Below are 20,152 nucleotides of genomic sequence, written 5' to 3' on the forward strand. Positions count from 1 at the left end.
TTCTCTTCTAAATGCTAAAGGAGAGGGGAACAAAAGCATTCAATTTGCCCCCCTACCTTTTTGTAGTGAGATCTTTATGTGAATGAAACGCACACCATTGGAAAGGTTTATCCTTCCTGAAGAGACAGACACCTAAATAATCCTTCTACGTTAATGAGGAGCCGAACTACGGAGGTTTAAATTGCTGGCTCAGCATTCGAGCAATTGGTCCTGAATAGTGATGGGATTTTTACCGGTAAATATTTTTTGGGTATATACCTTGGGTAAATACCCAGGTATTTACCCAAATTGGGTAAATATACGGGTATTTTTCATTTTCAATACTATATGTGGAACAGACGTTATTTCGCAGTACGTAAAAAAATGAAAATGTACGAGTAGATCCAGAAGAAACTAAAACAAGTATTAAAAGGCAGTAAATTTATTATTTTGATTAATACAAATGATTTATGTTGTTGTTCCTGTTTTGATAATAGTAACATAAAACAAGTTTGTTTCTCCAGAAAGCAAATTTTAAAAACTGATGACTGAAAAAGACAGCATTTTTTTGTACAAATAAAGAAACTAAAATAATACATGGAACGTGGATAAGTACTTTTCTTTCAATTTACATTTTACAAGTGACTATGGGGAACATGTTATTAATATTGACATGATTTGAAATATTTTTCTGTCACATCATGTATGTTTTATTAACTAAAAATGAAACGGTAGGAGTATATATGCGGGGACTTTCAAACTTAAACTACACTTGCTAGCTAAACATCAAAATGTAGTAAAAAATGAGCTGTCTGAAGCCAAATTGAAGTAACTGTATTTTCGTGTTTTGCGGGAAATTAGCATTCTTGGAAACAAGATAGATAAAGGGCCATTGGAAAATGGGCTTCAAATGACAGTTACGTCTGTTTCTTTAACTAGTTTCTGTTTCGGTGGCATTAGATTTGTACGCCTAATTGAAATGATTTTATGCTTTAATTCAAAATTCGGCAAAATGCAGTTAGTTCACTCTGATTTCAGACATCTCAATTGGCAGCATCATCCACGTCATTTCTATCATAAACCTAATAAAAGAACAAATGAACTACAGAACATTCAAGATTTAGCAGCATTTTCCAAATATTCTATACATATAACTGAAAAGTGTTATCTTGTTATGGGATAGCATTTCTACCAAGATTACTTATCAGATTCATCGGATACATAGAATGAATATATGGAATCATCGCTGCTAATGTCTTCATCTATCTCCCACACGGAAGAAATGTCACTGTCACTCTCTTCTTCAGAGGCTTTCCTTTTCCTTGGTACTATAGTGCATTTCAAATGCGATGAACTTGTATCTTGAGGTAACGTATTTTCTAAGCCTTTCTGCTGCTCTGACTCAACAATCTTCTCTGTCTCTGTACGGTGTGTTGATACTTTCTTCTTTTGTTCCGGTGAAGAAGTTTCCAGTTATAAGCTATATACGTAATTTTTCCGGCTCTAGAAGTAGTCAGTCTATTCCTTGACTTAGTGTGAATTTTTGAGAATGTACTAAAAGATCTTTCTGTGGCGGCTGATGATACCGGTGCTGTTAATATCCGCTGTGCAACTTCAGATAAGTGGGTACTTCCACACAAACCTTGCCACCAAACTACTGGGTTCATTTCCCCTGAACTTGTCCAAATGAACTTCTTGCCCCACAAACCTTCTTTTGCCTTGTAGTGTGCGAAATCCTTCATAACATTTACAAGATTTGCTTTCATGTTTTCTGCAACCTTGTGTATGAACTCCAATCCATCATGTTATTCTGGAGTCAAGTGAAACCCCTGTGATGATGGATCTAGCAATGCTGCGGCATAGTGAATCGGTTGGAGTGCTGTAACTTTTCTGCTTTCGAAATTATGAAGAATATTTGTTTCTTCTGCTTTGGACAATGGGAATTCAAGAACAGATTTTCTAAATTGCTCTTCGATTTCTTTGGCAGCCAGAAAAACTCGGTGTATGTTACATTCATCAGATTCTAATACATTTATCCAGGATACTATTGGTTTGAGAACGTGTATTAGCTTTTCAACTGTCACCCAGAAACCTTTATCGTCAAGTAACCTTGCTTTATGGTTTTTAATAAATACTGTATATCTTGCAGTGGTTTCGTGAACAGCTAAGTTCTGTAGGGTGACATTTGTAGCTTGCAAACTTTCAAGAGATTTTAAGTAGCTTCCCCAACGGGTTTTACATGGAAGAGTAAGAGAAGTGTGTATGTTTTTCTCATTGTTAATTGCATGAAAAAGTGCATTCAAGACCTGAGTATTTCTAACTGCTTTAATGATGTCTATAATACAGGGTGCGGCACGTAAAACCGGCCCGTAAAGTGATCACATAAAATGAAATGTAATGTATTGAATATGATTAACTACAACACATAAATGAAATGTAATGTGTTGAATATGACTACTCACCTTCACAGCAGGTGCTGAAAGTGTCCTCCGCCCACTTCAACACACATGTGAGCACGATTGAGGAGATTCATATATACCCTTGTCAGTTCTTGTGTTGTAATGCTATTGGTGACATCCTGGATCCTGGTTTTGAGTTCTTCAATTGTGTGTGGATTTGTTTCGTATACTCTTCCCTTTAAAAGTCCCACGTGGACAAGTCTGGTGACCGAGGAGGCCACTAGCCTTTGCTGATTGTCCTCTCTGGTGTAAACATCTCATGTACAAGGGACAATGATGCAGCTGATGTGTGGCATGTTGCACCGTCCTGCTGAAAGTAACATAACTGACGCTCCTCTTCGGTCAAGTGTGTATAAAACTCCTCCAGGATTCCCATATACACGTCACTGTTCACTGTCGTCTCAAAGAATATGGGCCCAATAACGCGTGTGGCGGAAATGGCACACCAAACACCAATTTTCTCATCTTGCAAGGGTACCTGGTGGATTGCGTGTGGATTTTCTGTCGACCAATGCCGGTTGTTTTGGGAATTTACGTATCCAGACAGGTGGAACCACGCCTCGTCACTCATGATAGCATTAGTGGATCCAAGATACCACTGGCAACATTGCTCAACAGCCATGAACACCCTCTTCTGCAGGTCAGGCTCCTTCAGTTCTTGCACAACACTTATCCGGTACGGTTTTAACTTCAGTCCCCTTAAAACACATCTGCAACTTCTCTCACTCGCATGAACCTGTTGACTCAATCTCCCGGTTTGACTTTCGAGGACTTCTTATCATTATCTCCTCCACCTGCATCTTTAATTCAGGTGTGCAGACAGATGGTCGTCTGTTCCTGGGAGCATTTTGAACCGATCCTGTACGCCGCCATTTGCAATCAATTGCTGAATGGTGCTTTTTGATGGCACAGAACGTCCTGAAAATTTTTCCCGAAACAAATTCTTTGTTTTCACAAAAGATCCAGTGAGAGTGAACCCTTCAACAATGACCACACTCTCGGGTATCGAATACGGCATTATCACACACTGACACTCACCCGGCTTAACACAACGAGGGCTTTTTCTCAACTGGTTTCGACAAGTTTCACTGGCTGCGGCTGTACGTGACTGCTGAAGGTCACGTAAGTCGACCCGACCTCGACACGCCATCTCTTGGTAGGAAGGTAGATTATTTAAGTGTTGCCAAAAACACAATATACCAGAATATTACGACGGGCCGGTTTTACGTGCCGCACCCTGTATTTGTCATAAATGATGAAATTGAAAAACATTTTAAGGTATCACTGCAGACAAGGTTCAATGTATGTGCTATACATGACAATGGTTGCAAATGGGGGTACTTTTCTTGGACAAGAGAAAAAGCCTTCTGCATATTTGCTGCATTATCGCCAATGAGAACAAAGAACTTACTGGGATCGTATTTTTCAATGACTTCAAATACTTGATCTCTAATGTACTCAGCAGTGTGACGGTTGTCTTTCGTGTTTATAAAGTGAACAAATATTGGACTAGGGTTGGTAATAATGAAATTGATTTCGAATCTTGTAGCTCTACATGCAGCTATGTTTGCATTTCATTAAACTGGGCATCAAGTTGCCAAATTGACAACGACTTTCTATCTGGAAGTTTGAATGAAGGTCTTAGACGCTTGAAGAAATCTATCCAGAGAGGATGTTCCACCATGGACAATGGCGCTCCAGTTACGTAGGCAGCTTTCGCTAGCATTCTGTTTAACAATGCCTAGAAGATAAAATATAAAAATATGTTGTACAATAAACCATCATAGGTTGAACACGTATCTTAACCTATTCCACTAATAAATACATAAGATTATTTGCACCCAACCCGCATCCATTCAATTTTCACTGTAGGTACAAATTTATCACATGGAAAAAGTCAGCTACACCTTATCTGTTACGTGTTCCCTTTATGGAAAGTTGTTAACCCAGAAATCTAGAAATGGAAACCAGTTTCTGATCTTAGCCAGTACAATTCAACCATTTGTGTGAAGATTGTGCGTTTGGTTGGAATTGGTTTTTAAAAGATAATATTAAAAACGAAATAATATTTGAAATTATGCCCTTGTGCTTAACAATTCTATATTTCATAGATTTTCTATAAGTGTTAGGAAATGACGTCACATTTGACAATTGTCGTTCACCCCCATGCAACCTACATTTTCTAAAAACGTACTAGCAGGAATGTGCACTTGTTTCTCTCAACAAGTCTCAAAGCTAATATCAGTAGTGAACTAAATTAGAAACGGGGAAGATTGAAACAGTGTTATCATATATAAATTGTTTCCAGTGTTGCAAGTTTGCATCTTTCTTTAACCACATTTGTGTCTGGAAGATTTTATACTGTTATTTTAGAATCCACTATGTCTTCTTATTATGTAATCTTGCAGTTTGTAATAAATACCCATTTTTTGGGTAGGTAAATAAAATTTCGGTATTTTCCGGGTATTTACCCAATTTTTATTTACCTACCCAGTGGGTAAATACCCAAGTCCCATCCCTAGTTTTGGGTTTAAACGTCTTTTGAGATTGTTATTAGGAATGAGTGTTTAGTTTTTGAAATTGTTCCATCTAGTACGCAATCCCCACACATCTATGGTATCACTGTTTATTTCCCCATATTTCGGTAACCAAGAGGTGTAGCGAGATGTGGTTTTCGATTATCTAGTATTTGTAACGTTCTTTGAAAGATTTCGTAGACATATGTTTCAAAATATTTAAAAATTCATAAATTAGGTACCCCATGATACCCCCGAACCCCATTGGGGTACCTACCAAATTTTGCATAATAATACGTTTTCAATTGTTATTAAGCCTCAATAAGTACTTTTTCGAAATTCGTCGTTGTTCTACCCTTCGTTCGTACGTCGTCTTTTTCTTACGCGTCGAGACATGCTCCCGCTTTATTGCGAGAATTTTAGTGGTAATATTATTCTAAGAAGAACTTACTCTACACTATTTTATCTGTGAATTATGCAGTGGTAAGAAGTAGTGATGGGTAAATTCCCGGGAAGATATTTTTCGGGAATATTCCCTGGGAATATTCCCGGGAAGATTCCCAAAATGGGAATTTATCCGGGAATTTATGTACAATGAGAAAGAAAATTGCATTCTATTACTGTATTATTATTTCAGAGTTGAACTAATTTTTATATCACAGCATATTATTACTGTTGTCGACAGAGGATTCTTTAAAATCTATATATTCTGAACGGTACTATGTTACTTTATTAACACTTTATTATATTTAGAGAGTACGCATAAATGTATATTTATTTACAATATGTTCTATCAATTAAATATGTGCGAAAAAATTATATAGTAACAGTTTAAATTTATATGTAAGTGTATTTGCTCAACTTGACTCTATTACTGATATTATAAACACATTAAATTTATAAATTTTATAAACCAATTAGATTGGATAAATGCTAGAAGACACATGTCTCACCAATTTATCAACATTTGCGCATACATATTTATGTTCACAAAATTTGCAAGATACTTACTTATCTTTAAATTTTAGCACGTAACATTGCCATACACGAACTTTCATTCAACCTGTTTCTTGAAATTCCATGCGTTAATTCACATGTAAAAGAAGTCCAAGTACCTCTTCAGAAATTCGAGTCAGAGAGAGGAGACAGACCGACGTCTATTACTAAAGGTGGTTCAGGTTTTATTAATAGTACTTCATCTCTATTTCTACATAATTCTAAATTACTTTACAAAATGGTTCCTTTTCATCATTTGTAAATTAGTACTTTGCTAATTTTGGCTGTTCTTTAGCATCGGGGGCCAGCTTTTGCACCTACTTTTTTTTTTTTGCGATATTCTATTCCGATGCGGTTGTTTTATGGTTTCATACGTAAAAATAAGGTTACCAACATTAAATTCAGACAGCATTGCGGAGCGGGCGTTAGCGAATGAAGACGGGTTAGAGCCCGGCATGTCACGTTGTTTTCTATCTTCGTTGCCAACAATTGACTTTCTTTTCTCAAATAAATCACTTCCACTAATCTTTCCGTTTTGTATAAATCCCTTACTGCCTTAAAAAATGTGGTTGATACTTTCTTGACTACTTGAACATGACTATCAACTCATTTCTTCCGTAAATCATCATACTTTTTGCTAGTTTTGGCCTTTAATACTAAACAATTACCCTACTTTTTAGTGCAAATGGAAATGGAACTTAAAAAATCACATTATTAGTTATATAAAGTACCGTCAAATAATTTTAAATTTTTTTACCTCCAAATTCTTTAAAACCTAGAAATAAATCATAATATATTAAAATAAAGTAATTAGTTATATGGTTCTTATAATTTGGAGGATAAAGTAAAGAAATGAAAATAAATTCCTTCCCGGGAATTTATAGGCCAGGGAAAAAACCCGGGAATATTCCCATTTTTAAATTCCTTCCCACCGGGAATATTCCCACTGCCCATCACTAGTAAGAAGAACATCGAAAATGTACTTTCGTAGTGATAGAAACTGAGATATGAATAATTTGTGAAACGTAAACAAAACTTGTATTTGTGTTTCCACTAGAAGTATTATGTTAGTATTTTAAATGCGAGTTAGCCCTCTGGAGGAAAAAGAAATGTTGAATCCAGTCTCCAATGGATAAAAGTGTAAAGTTGTGCCAAAACAATAATAGCTGTGTAGATTTCATTTTATTAGTTCGTAGTGGATTCTCAGAATTTTGAAAAATATATTACAATAAATTGGCGGCCATTTGCAATCTCATAGCTGCAATCTCTATGAAAGTCAGAGTTGTCAGCTTACCCTGTTTTAACTTTACGGTTTACGCTGAAATTATGGTTTCAGAAAAATCGCATTGATATTGAAAATTATAGCTTCTTTGTGTTAGAATTTTGTTTATGTTATACAATGGAGGGTTCATTTTGTATTAATTGTGAAAAACTGCAAAGAGAACTGAATGCAAAACTAGAAGAAATTCTATCGAAACAATTAATAATAGACATATTATCTAAAGACATTCTGCAAAATAATGGACAGATCTCTCAAAACGAAAATACAAGTGCATCCTGGAGTGAAATTGTAAAACGCAATATTAATGTACACCCCAACTCGCAAGAAAGCAACACCCTTGAACAGGTGAAAAGAAACAATGTCCCTCATTCAGTGCATAATAGTGTCAACCAACCAATAGCTAAAAACTCATCGAAATTTGTTGGAAATGTTCGGCAGAAGAAAAACAATGTAAATGTAATATACAACAGTAAATACGAAACGCAGTTATTGGAGGACAAAGAAAAGGTCGAAACAAATAAAAGTAAACCGCGATATAATCTGAAGTCGCAAACTATGCGTAATGTAAAAACCACACAATATCAACAGGTAGGTTCACCAGAAGGCATTAGAACTCAGAATAGATTTGTAGTGCTTGAAGGTGAAATGGTCAAAGAACATTTTAAAAGTAGTACGTCGCAGGACAGGAAAAGTATTCCGAAATTCTTTGAAGATGGTGAAACCCATAACAAGCTGAGAACAAAATTAGACGTAAATGTGACTCGACAAAACAACAGAAGAAATAGGAAAGCTGAAGGGAGTAATAGACAGGAAAGTGACCTGAAGAAACTAGTTATATTATCAGATAGCCAAGGTCGTGGGTTAGGTACACTTATGAGCAACAAACTAAACAAGGTAAGAACAGTTAACTTTGTTAAGCCAGGAGCTCGATCTGAGCAAGTGTTGAAGGACTGCGTACAAGAAACAGAAAAACTCACAAAAGAGGATTATGTGTTAAAAATCACTGGAACTAATGATGTATCTAAAAACGAAGCAAATAGTGTAATAGCTGCTTATGAAAGTGTATTAGGTAAATTAGGTAATACCAATGTTCTGGCTTGTACAGTCCCTCACCGGTACGACTTAATTGATAAATCTTGTGTCAATTTAGAAGTGAGGAAAACCAATCAGGAAATCATGAAATTATGTAACAAGTATACTAATGTACATATTGTCGATCTTGCGTCTCTCGACCGAACGCACCATACTCAGCATGGTCTACATTTAAACCGCAGAGGTAAGCTTTTCATTGTAGACAAGGTAAATCAATTAATAAGTAATAAGTCCAGTGCAAAATCATATAGTACAGTACAGTATAGAAATGGGCAAACAAAATCTTTAGCCTGCAAACAGGTTACTAATAATACAAAGGTAACGTCTAAATGTACAATTGTAAAAGATGCCTCTAGAGCTTTGAACACATTTCAGTTCTCCAACGTAAGTTTTAGTTTAGCTATGGGGAATGGATTGCTTGAAATGCACAGTGAGGATAGCCAAATGTTGTTTGCAGCAAAAGAGATGCTTCACAATTTGGGGCGTACATCAGTGACACTAGTAAATCTTAATAGTGAAAAGCCAGTACATAACCAAACATGTAACTTTAAAAAAAGGAGTACAGATACATCTACTGAGAGTTCGCAATCCATGGCTTTCTTTATTGGTAACGCAGAAGGCAATGAAAACGTTTCGGAACACAACAAAAGAAACGCAAAAGTTATCCTCCCAATTTCTCAATGCATGACACCACAAAAGAAACATACACATTCAACAATAGGCGCCCCAAGTAGTAGTACGCGTGTGACCAATCGACAAAGGCGATTACCCGAGAAGCTCAGGAATAATGATTTTTTATGCGACGAGACAATAATATCACTTCTAAAGTAGTTAATGGGGAACATGTATCTAAGTTTGATGAAAATCTAAGCATCAAAGAGATAACAAATGCTCCACTCATCGACACAGATACCTCTTCTAGGTCAGTATGCTATCAATCAAACCAATATAATACAGTTGAACTAAAGGTACTACATCAGAATATACAATCCATTAGAAATAAAATAGATGAACTAGACATACTAATCAGAAACGACACTGAGCTGATGAACCCAGATGTAATTTTTAATAACGAACCTGGTTGAGGGAAGATGAAATAGAGTATACAGTCCTACCAAATTATATATGTGTTGGTGGATTTTGCCGGACATTCAGTAGGTGCGGTGGTGCTTTAATGTTTGTGAGAAAAATATTAAAGTATAAGGTAAAAAACAACAGCATGTATCTGAATGAGGAACAGACATTTGAGCATGCAGTAATAGAAATCGAAAAATCAGGACATAGGTTCATTATAATACTCATGTATAGAACACCTGACTGCTCCTTTCCCCGTTTTATTGAAAAATTAGAACAACTGTTAACTCTAGTTAAGAAAGAAAGTAAACCAATCGTATTATGTGGCGACCTAAACATTGATTTCCTGACACCATCAAATCACCTAACATTATTATCAAACACTTTGCAATCCTTCGGCCTACAACACACTATAAACACTCCAACCCGCATTACAGAAAACTCAGAATCTTGTATAGATCAAATTATAATAGATAATGAAACTACTTCCTTTAAAGCAAATAATCTTAACACATCACTCTCCGACCATAATGCAGTTCAAATAAACATAACACTTCAACCCCAAGATCGGAAAATTGATAGAAAAGAATGTAAGTGGGCAAGAAACTTTCATGAAACGAACGTGGAGTACTTTCAATATCTTCTTAGCAAGGAAGACTGGACGGACACACTACTAGAAAATGACGTAAACAATAAATACAGACAGTTCATTAATACAGTTAGGCACTATTTCGAAATAGCCTTTCCACTTAAAAAGATAAAGGTATATTCTCACAAAACTAGATGCAACTGGATAACACGAGGCATAATTAATTCCTGCATGAGAAAGAAACAACTACATACAATTGTAAAAAGGACGAATAATAGGAAACTAAAAGAATATTTTAATAAATATAGGAGTATTCTTAAAGGTGTAATAAAAGAAGCAAAGAAAATTCACACATCAAATAGAATATCTAAATCTGATAACAAGAACAAAACACTATGGCAAGTAGTAAATGAACAATCAACCGCATCAAAAACGCAAAAAATAGAAATTAAAAAAATAATTCAGCATGGCCGAGAAATAACAAATAAACAACATATTGCAAACCTACTTAATGATTTTTTTGCCAACGTTGCGAAAACATACTGAAATTCTGAGTCTGAAAAGACTAACAACATAAAATTATCTAGTAATTCTGTATCTATATACTTAATACCTACCACAGAGTTAGAAATAAGATCGATTATTAAAAAAATGAAGACGAAAAAATCTTCTGGGCCCGACGATATTCCTTATTACTTGCTTAAAATGTGTGCCGAATATTTTCTTATACCGTTGACTGATATATGCAATTCCTCTCTTGAAACGGGAACATTTCCAGAAGATCTTAAACTTGCAAAAATAAGACCTATACACAAAAAAGGATCAACTACTGACCCAGGAAATTATCGTCCTATCTCTATTCTATCTGTTTTCTCCAAAATTTTAGAAAAAGTTATGTATAACAGATTGGTGCCCTTTTTGGAAAAGAATAATATCTTCACGAAGAGCCAATTCGGGTTTAGGAAGTGCAAATCAATTAACAATGCTGTAGTTGCTTTTCTAAGTGATATATATAAAGCGAGAGAGAGAAGAAATAAAATATATGGAATTTTTCTGGATCTCACAAAAGCCTTTGACCTTGTTAATCACAAAATTTTATTGAATAAATTGCATAGTTATGGTATTAGAGGTCATGCTAATTTATGGTTCCACTCCTATTTGACTAACCGCATGCAATATGTAGAAATAGGTCCAACCAAGTCAGAGGTAAGACACATTAGGCACGGAGTTCCACAAGGATCAATATTAGGTCCTATACTTTTCCTTATCTACATTAACGATCTTCCTGATTATATAGCTCCAAACAAAAGCGTACTTTTTGCGGATGATACAAATATTTTAGTTGAAATTCCAAATAACATTTGCTCCGAGGAAATCATATTTAAGGACACGACAGATAAAATTACAGAATGGGTAAAAGCAAACCAACTTAACTTAAATGCAGCGAAAACAACTATAATGAGTTTCAATGAAGGAAAACTGAACTCTCTAAATATACATCAAATACGTATAGACGGGGAACTCATACAGGTATCTGACTCTTGTAAATTTTTAGGGATAAAATTGGACTCTAAGTTAACATGGGACGATCACGTGAATGATTTGTTGAGGAAACTAAGTGCAAAAATATATCTTATACGTAAAGTTAGTAAGATTCTAACTACAGAAACATTGAAAACAATTTATTTTGGATTGATTCAGTCAATTCTATCGTATGGAATCATTTTTTGGGGTAATACCTGTTATGCAAAGAAAGTGTTTACTATGCAGAAGAAAATGTTACGAATAATGTTATCAGTCCCGTTTCATACACCAAGTAGACCACTGTTTCAGAAACTTAAAATATTACCATTGCCGTGTATATACATTCTAGAAACAACATCATTTATACATATGAATAAAAGAAACTTTCAACTCAACTCGGACCTACACGAATACAACACAAGAACAACCAATCATATTCATATCCAAAATTTCCGTCTAACAAGAACTCAAAATTCGTTACACCACATAGGAATAAAACTTTATAATAAATTACCAGATCGTGTCAAACGAATGCCAAACTTGCAGTTTAAAAGACACCTCAAGTTACTGTTACTCAAACATCTTTTCTATGGTTTAGATGAATATCTTCACTGTGATCTTTCTTTATAATGTAAATTTCAAAATTTATTTGAATTTTAAAATATATAAAACAAGGTAAATTTATATTTTCTCTAAAAGTACACTTAGTTTGTTTTATTGTTACGTATATATTTTATATTATTACTTTATATATTGTATTATTATATATTATTTTTTTAATAATTGTAATACTAATTGTAGCGTATCTCTTGCAATTATTATTATTATAACTTGTAATAGTAACTGTATCTCTTGACGAAGCCATGAACGCTAAGTTCTTACGGCGGAAAATGAAATAAATAAATAAATAAACCCAAAAGTCCATACCCGACCCGTTCGAGATATCTCCCATACCTAAATATTTCTCGTGAATTATTGCTTTTAGCCAACAAACTTTTCGAACTCATGTAACCGTATTATCAATCTGAGCCAATTAGTATATGAAAAATTGAACATTACCTTTCTGGGCGAAATGAATTTAAACTTTTTGTTGTTAATTGTTGGGAGTCATTAGAGTACGACGCGCAAATCTCCTGAACCACAATTTTTCTAGGCGTTTCTATATTCCTTTCAAATTCAGGATCTTCTTCTACTGCTAATTCTGATTTTACCCTATCAACGTTTAGTTTCACATCCAAAGAACACATAGCTGTATCCTTGTCCATTGTTTCCTCTCCTTCCGTTGTGGATAATATTAACTCTTTCTTGTCAGTCATCAGTTCGTATGTCCACCCTTTCCCTTCGAGTGAATCTTCCTGAGGTAAGTCAAAAGCAATTTCTTCTTTGCACATCAATTCCAACTTAACAGACTCCTCACCAGCCATTGTGAATTGAAATATAATAAGAATATAACACTGTTCTTATACTCCCCTTATATTTTATGATGCCAGTGTTAATGAAATGATTTACAAGAACGTTCACAAAAGCAACTTTATATTTAAAATCATCTTCTTCTGCAGTTTCTTATTTCCTTAGCCACGATCGCTCTCTAGGCAATTGTTTGTTTGTAGCAGCCGGAGGAAAGTGAAATTGAACCCAGATGTATACTTCTTTAGTTCACATTTCGTTCAAGTGAGATCTTTTGCCACTAGTGTAGCTCACGCTCACATACCGCTATTCTCGTGTTTCAGAAGGTATCCTTCCATCTTTATCGTTTTAGCGGGAATAGCAAATCCTGTATTTCTGTATGCCATTCCGGTTTGATTGACTGTCGAACTCCCGTTGCGTATACTAATTTTATTTAATATACGTGCTATTATTGCTTCAAATGCTACTTTTGATTGTGACTTGCGCCGCGACTTAAGATAGTTAGTGCGAACAATTTAATATTTTAACACAATTTTTTCACTTGAGAACAATAACTGGTTGTGGCTTTTGTGTGTATGTGTGAGCGTCTCGTGGAATAAGACGTTGATTTTCGGTTCCATTTGATAAGAGTCATTACCATCACTCACGCACCTACTGTAACTATTGGAGACAAACTTAGAGATCTATTGCCCCAAACACTACACACTTTCCCCCACAACCTAGGGCTGATCTTAAGCAGCACGTGTGCTGTCATTCTCTTCAATGCTGCCGTACTTCCGTAACTTTTCATAAACAACAAAATTCAGCAAAAAAAGAAAAGAAAAAAAAAAGAAATGAATGGAAGAAAAAAGAAAGGGACAATATAGGGAAGTAGCAACGTTGATTTTCAGGTAACGGGGTCATAAATATCTAACAAATATCTCAAAGAACAGAAGGGAAAGTTTTGAGGACTTTCCAGATTCCATGATAAAAGCATCTTTAACTGTGTCTGCTAGTATACCAGGTCAGACAAACACTGCCCTTGTAAGGTGACCATAATTTCAGTATGATACGTTAGGTGGCAGCACCGAATCGAAAATGGGTGGGTATAAAGCGACTAACCTTCTGTAATTTCTAGAAAGTACCTAGGTATATAGTACTACGCAAGAGCGCCCATTTCTCTTGGAGGGAGACACTCACACGCAGAAGGTATATATATATATGAGGATGTCACGACAAAATTCATTCAAATTATGCCAAATATTACATATTCATAAATACACTAGGGGACCGTCGGATTCGAATCCTTCACTTTGATAATGTGAGCCGTGGTACTCATGATCGAACTGATTCTCTTTATGTGGTGACGTACGTGTATCAATATGCAATTGTCGCAATTTATCAATATACCCATGTCTTATGAAAGGTAATGGACCCCTGTATACGCCCATATAACTATATAAGGTAATAACACCTCATCAAAGGGGATAAATTAGGTCAAAAACCCCCGAAATTTGAATTTTTGGCAATTTTTTACCCATAAAAGGGAACGACATAGACACCCAATACTAATAGAGGTACATACTATGGTCCTAGGCTACCATACCAAATTTTTGGATTTGGCAATTTCCAAAATTTAAGGGGGGTGGTTCTATGTACCCCTGCCAAAATTTAGGGGGTGGGCCATGGTACCCCTTGCCAAAATTTAGAGGGGGTGGTCCTATGTACCCCTAGGTCATTGACCCCGGCCAGGGACCATGGCTCCTGAGGCAGGGACCCAGGGGCCAAAAAGTTTCCTCAGGTGACGCAAATACTACTAGTTGGGTCCTGAGGCAGGGACCCAGGGGCCAAAAAGTTTCCTCAGGGCAGGCCCTTACTACTGTTTTATTTAGCAAACCAAAGCTTGTATATGGTCAACGGGGAAATCCCGATTTTCGCTCCTAGCGTCGGGATCGGAATTATTGTCCAATGAGCTTTTGGTATTAAAAGTGCGTAGGTGGAAAGTGATTGTCCAAAATTCAGACCCAAAAGGACATTTACCAAGCATGTAACTCTCACGTGAACAGTTCTTGTTCCTCGACCATATATGGCCGTAAGAATCAAAATGAGACCTACCAACACAGATGCACGAAATACAAAACTGATGAAGAAAGTTTCGAGATTGTTCCTTTTATATACGAGGTTTGGTTAATAAAGTTTGATATTATGTCTGTCTCTTCCAAATGTCTTTTCTAAAATTTTCAAAATGAGCTTCGGGTCGATGATAGTAGAAATACATGACGTACAAATTATGAATATCTCGAACACAGAAAAGAACAGCTATTAGAACTATCTTGGGAATTCATGGAGAAACTTTTAAAAAATGAACTTTGTAATTTTTGGTTGCTTGTGCGCTGTGAGTATAAAGAGTTGTCTGAAAAGGCATCACAACATTTGATGGCTTCCCCTACCACTTACTTAAGTTAGCATACCTTTTCTGCTTTTTGCAGTATTAAAACCTAGAAATGAAATCGTCTTGGTGTGGAATCGGACCTAAGATTGATGGTGACAAAACCTATTTCAACGCAATTATGAAAAAAAAAATCATTCTTCACATTAGTGGTCGCACATTTGAGAACATTGTTTATGAAGTGGTATCCTTTAAGAAAAAAGACTGATTTTCAGAATTGAAGATTACTGTATTTTCAATTGAAATTTCGTTAACTAGGAAACAATCATGTATCTTTAGAATAAACTAATTATTGCATTATTTTTCTTGATCTTTTTCTTCTCAGTGGTAATTCCTTCTATTCCAAATAGCCTTGCAAGGGGACCTACAGATCACTTTCGGAACGAACAAGGGGTCCCCGTTATTGGAAAGTTTGAGAACCACTGAATTAGAGAAAACTACTTCCAACGTTTCATATTGGCACTCCCATTAGGCAAAAGAAATTCTGAGTCCGTGCCCCTGAAAGGAGAACAACACACGGGTATTATCCTATTGTTACTAAGACTCTTTTCTAAATAAACATTTTCTTTAAAAAATAATGACAAATTTCCTACTAACTATAAAAAATATTTAGCTCCTGCCAGTAAATCCTTGCGTAAGAACAATCATATTGAATTTTATTATGCTCTTCGAAGGGGGCTGTAGTCCCATATTAGTCATTGGTACATAAAAGTAGTATGGATCATTAATTCTGCGCATCTTGCAAGTAATTTGAAACTCATGAGCACTCCCAAAATAAAATTTGGAATTTTTATTTCCCCTCCGCCTGTGATTGCCGAAGGTATCTCTACTAATTTACCCTGCGTACTCTGTGCCCCCTGTTACCAAAATAACATTCCAGATTTTTACTAACATAACGACTAATTTCATACTAATTGACAAAAAATAGCTTCTTGCGCATATCCCTGCTTGGGATATTTATCATGAATTTTAATGTGATTTTAGAAGGGGGCTGTAGCCCAATATCAGTCACTGGCTCATGAAAGGAGCATCAGAATGTTAATTTCGTATCATTTTTGATCAACTTGACACTCACTGGATTTCCAAAATAAAATTTATTTTTTTATATAAAGATCCAGTTACATACGCTTCGCCCCCAGTGTCCCCCTAAGGCGGTGCGTTACCCACATAACATTCAATATTTGATAAGCACATCCTTTTTGTTACAATGACGCTAAATTTCACATCAATTGACAAGAAATACATTCTTCTCGTATGTTCGTACTAAGGATATTTATGGTGACTCTTTTATTTCTGAAAGGGGGTTATATCCCCATATAAATAACTTGCACATGGAAGGAGCATTCAAATATTAATTATATGATATTTGTGGATAATCTGACGCTCACTTGCATTTCGGGAACAAAATTTTGAATTCTTATGAAGATCCATCTTCTGAGCTTCGCCTCCTAAGACAGTGTATTACCAAAATAACATTTCAGATTTGAAAAGCACATAGTCTTTTGCTACAATTACGCCAAATTTCACATTAATTAACAGAACATAGTTCAATCTTCCATGTCCCTGCTGAGGACACCGGCGTCTTTCCGCGCGATTTTCGACAGCGACGAGCAAAAAGATATTCGTTCACCAAAAGAAACAAAGAGAGTTAGAAGGTAATTTGTAGCTTTAAAATACGAATTAGGGCTTATATTTCCCTCGTATAAAGCTTTCTCGAAACACTCGGCAGCACTCGGCTTTCGCGAAACACCCAGGAGAAGGTATAAAGCGAATAACCTTCTGTAATTTCTAGAAAGTACCTAGGTATATAGTACTACGCAAGAGCGCCCATTTCTCTTGGAGGGGGACACTCACACGCAGAAGGTATATATATATATATGAGGATGTCACGACAAAATTCATTCAAATTATGCCAAATATTACATATTCATAAATACACTAGGGGACCGTCGGATTCGAATCCTTCACTTTGATAATGTGAGCCGTGGTACTCATGATCGAACTGATTCTCTTTATGTGGTGACGTACGTGTATCAATATGCAATTGTCGCAATTTATCAATATACCCATGTCTTATGAAAGGTAATGGACCCCTGTATACGCCCATATAACTATATAAGGTAATAACACCTCATCAAAGGGGATAAATTAGGTCAAAAACCCCCGAAATTTGAATTTTTGGCAATTTTTTACCCATAAAAGGGAACGACATAGACACCCAATACTAATAGAGGTACATACTATGGTCCTAGGCTACCATACCAAATTTTTGGATTTGGCAATTTCCAAAATTTAAGGGGGGTGGTTCTATGTACCCCTGCCAAAATTTAGGGGGTGGGCCATGGTACCCCTTGCCAAAATTTAGAGGGGGTGGTCCTATGTACCCCTAGGTCATTGACCCCGGCCAGGGACCATGGCTCCTGAGGCAGGGACCCAGGGGCCAAAAAGTTTCCTCAGGTGACGCAAATACTACTAGTTGGGTCCTGAGGCAGGGACCCAGGGGCCAAAAAGTTTCCTCAGGGCAGGCCCTTACTACTGTTTTATTTAGCAAACCAAAGCTTGTATATGGTCAACGGGGAAATCCCGATTTTCGCTCCTAGCGTCGGGATCGGAATTATTGTCCAATGAGCTTTTGGTATTAAAAGTGCGTAGGTGGAAAGTGATTGTCCAAAATTCAGACCCAAAAGGACATTTACCAAGCATGTAACTCTCACGTGAACAGTTCTTGTTCCTCGACCATATATGGCCGTAAGAATCAAAATGAGACCTACCAACACAGATGCACGAAATACAAAACTGATGAAGAAAGTTTCGAGATTGTTCCTTTTATATACGAGGTTTGGTTAATAAAGTTTGATATTATGTCTGTCTCTTCCAAATGTCTTTTCTAAAATTTTCAAAATGAGCTTCGGGTCGATGATAGTAGAAATACATGACGTACAAATTATGAATATCTCGAACACAGAAAAGAACAGCTATTAGAACTATCTTGGGAATTCATGGAGAAACTTTTAAAAAATGAACTTTGTAATTTTTGGTTGCTTGTGCGCTGTGAGTATAAAGAGTTGTCTGAAAAGGCATCACAACATTTGATGGCTTCCCCTACCACTTACTTAAGTTAGCATACCTTTTCTGCTTTTCGCAGTATTAAAACCTAGAAATGAAATCGTCTTGGTGTGGAATCGGACCTAAGATTGATGGTGACAAAACCTATTTCAACGCAATTATGAAAAAAAAAAAAATCATTCTTCACATTAGTGATCGCACATTTGAGAACATTGTTTATGAAGTGGTATCCTTTAAGAAAAAAGACTGATTTTCAGAATTGAAGATTACTGTATTTTCAATTGAAATTTCGTTAACTAGGAAACAATCATGTATCTTTAGAATAAACTAATTATTGCATTATTTTTCTTGATCTTTTTCTTCTCAGTGGTAATTCCTTCTATTCCAAATAGCCTTGCAAGGGGACCTACAGATCACTTTCGGAACGAACAAGGGGTCCCCGTTATTGGAAAGTTTGAGAACCACTGAATTAGAGAAAACTACTTCCAACGTTTCATATTGGCACTCCCATTAGGCAAAAGAAATTCTGAGTCCGTGCCCCTGAAAGGAAAACAACACACGGGTATTATCCTATTGTTACTAAGACTCTTTTCTAAATAAACATTTTCTTTAAAAAATAATGACAAATTTCCTACTAACTATAAAAAATATTTAGCTCCTGCCAGTAAATCCTTGCGTAAGAACAATCATATTGAATTTTATTATGCTCTTCGAAGGGGGCTGTAGTCCCATATTAGTCATTGGTACATAAAAGTAGTATGGATCATTAATTCTGCGCATCTTGCAAGTAATTTGAAACTCATGAGCACTCCCAAAATAAAATTCGGAATTTTTATTTCCCCTCCGCCTGTGATTGCCGAAGGTATCTCTACTAATTTACCCTGCGTACTCTGTGCCCCCTGTTACCAAAATAACATTCCAGATTTTTACTAACATAACGACTAATTTCATACTAATTGACAACCAATAGCTTCTTGCGCATATCCCTGCTTGGGATATTTATCATGAATTTTAATGTGATTTTAGAAGGGGGCTGTAGCCCAATATCAGTCACTGGCTCATGAAAGGAGCATCAGAATGTTAATTTCGTATCATTTTTGATCAACTTGACACTCACTGGATTTCCAAAATAAAATTTATTTTTTTATATAAAGATCCAGTTACATACGCTTCGCCCCCAGTGTCCCCCTAAGGCGGTGCGTTACCCACATAACATTCAATATTTGATAAGCACATCCTTTTTGTTACAATGACGCTAAATTTCACATCAATTGACAAGAAATACATTCTTCTCGTATGTTCGTACTAAGGATATTTATGGTGACTCTTTTATTTCTGAAAGGGGGTTATATCCCCATATAAATAACTTGCACATGGAAGGAGCATTCAAATATTAATTATATGATATTTGTGGATAATCTGACGCTCACTTGCATTTCGGGAACAAAATTTTGAATTCTTATGAAGATCCATCTTCTGAGCTTCGCCTCCTAAGACAGTGTATTACCAAAATAACATTTCAGATTTGAAAAGCACATAGTCTTTTGCTACAATTACGCCAAATTTCACATTAATTAACAGAACATAGTTCAATCTTCCATGTCCCTGCTGAGGACACCGGCGTCTTTCCGCGCGATTTTCGACAGCGACGAGCAAAAAGATATTCGTTCACCAAAAGAAACAAAGAGAGTTAGAAGGTAATTTGTAGCTTTAAAATACGAATTAGGGCTTATATTTCCC

General features: G+C 36.0%; 1 protein-coding gene across 2 annotated transcripts in view; it reads right to left on the minus strand.

Moving 5' to 3' along the window:
- Window positions 1–221: 221 nt before the first annotated feature.
- LOC145690922 (uncharacterized) overlaps window positions 222–20,152 on the minus strand; it is a 124,302-nt gene continuing 104,371 nt past the window's right edge. The window contains exon 3 of one of the 2 annotated variants that reach the window (XM_081766368.1): window positions 222–4,179. In XM_081766368.1, the coding sequence (XP_081622494.1) occupies window positions 4,055–4,179 (125 nt within the window). In that variant the 3' untranslated portion in view covers window positions 222–4,054. Of the gene's footprint in view, window positions 4,180–18,721; window positions 18,953–20,152 lie in introns of those variants that run through there. The other variant, XM_081766369.1, reaches the window with a different exon arrangement.

The sequence above is a fragment of the Thermobia domestica genome, chromosome 7 (genome assembly GCF_964235325.1).
Source record: "Thermobia domestica chromosome 7, izTheDome1.hap1.1, whole genome shotgun sequence".
NCBI classification, from domain to species: domain Eukaryota; kingdom Metazoa; phylum Arthropoda; class Insecta; order Zygentoma; family Lepismatidae; genus Thermobia; species Thermobia domestica.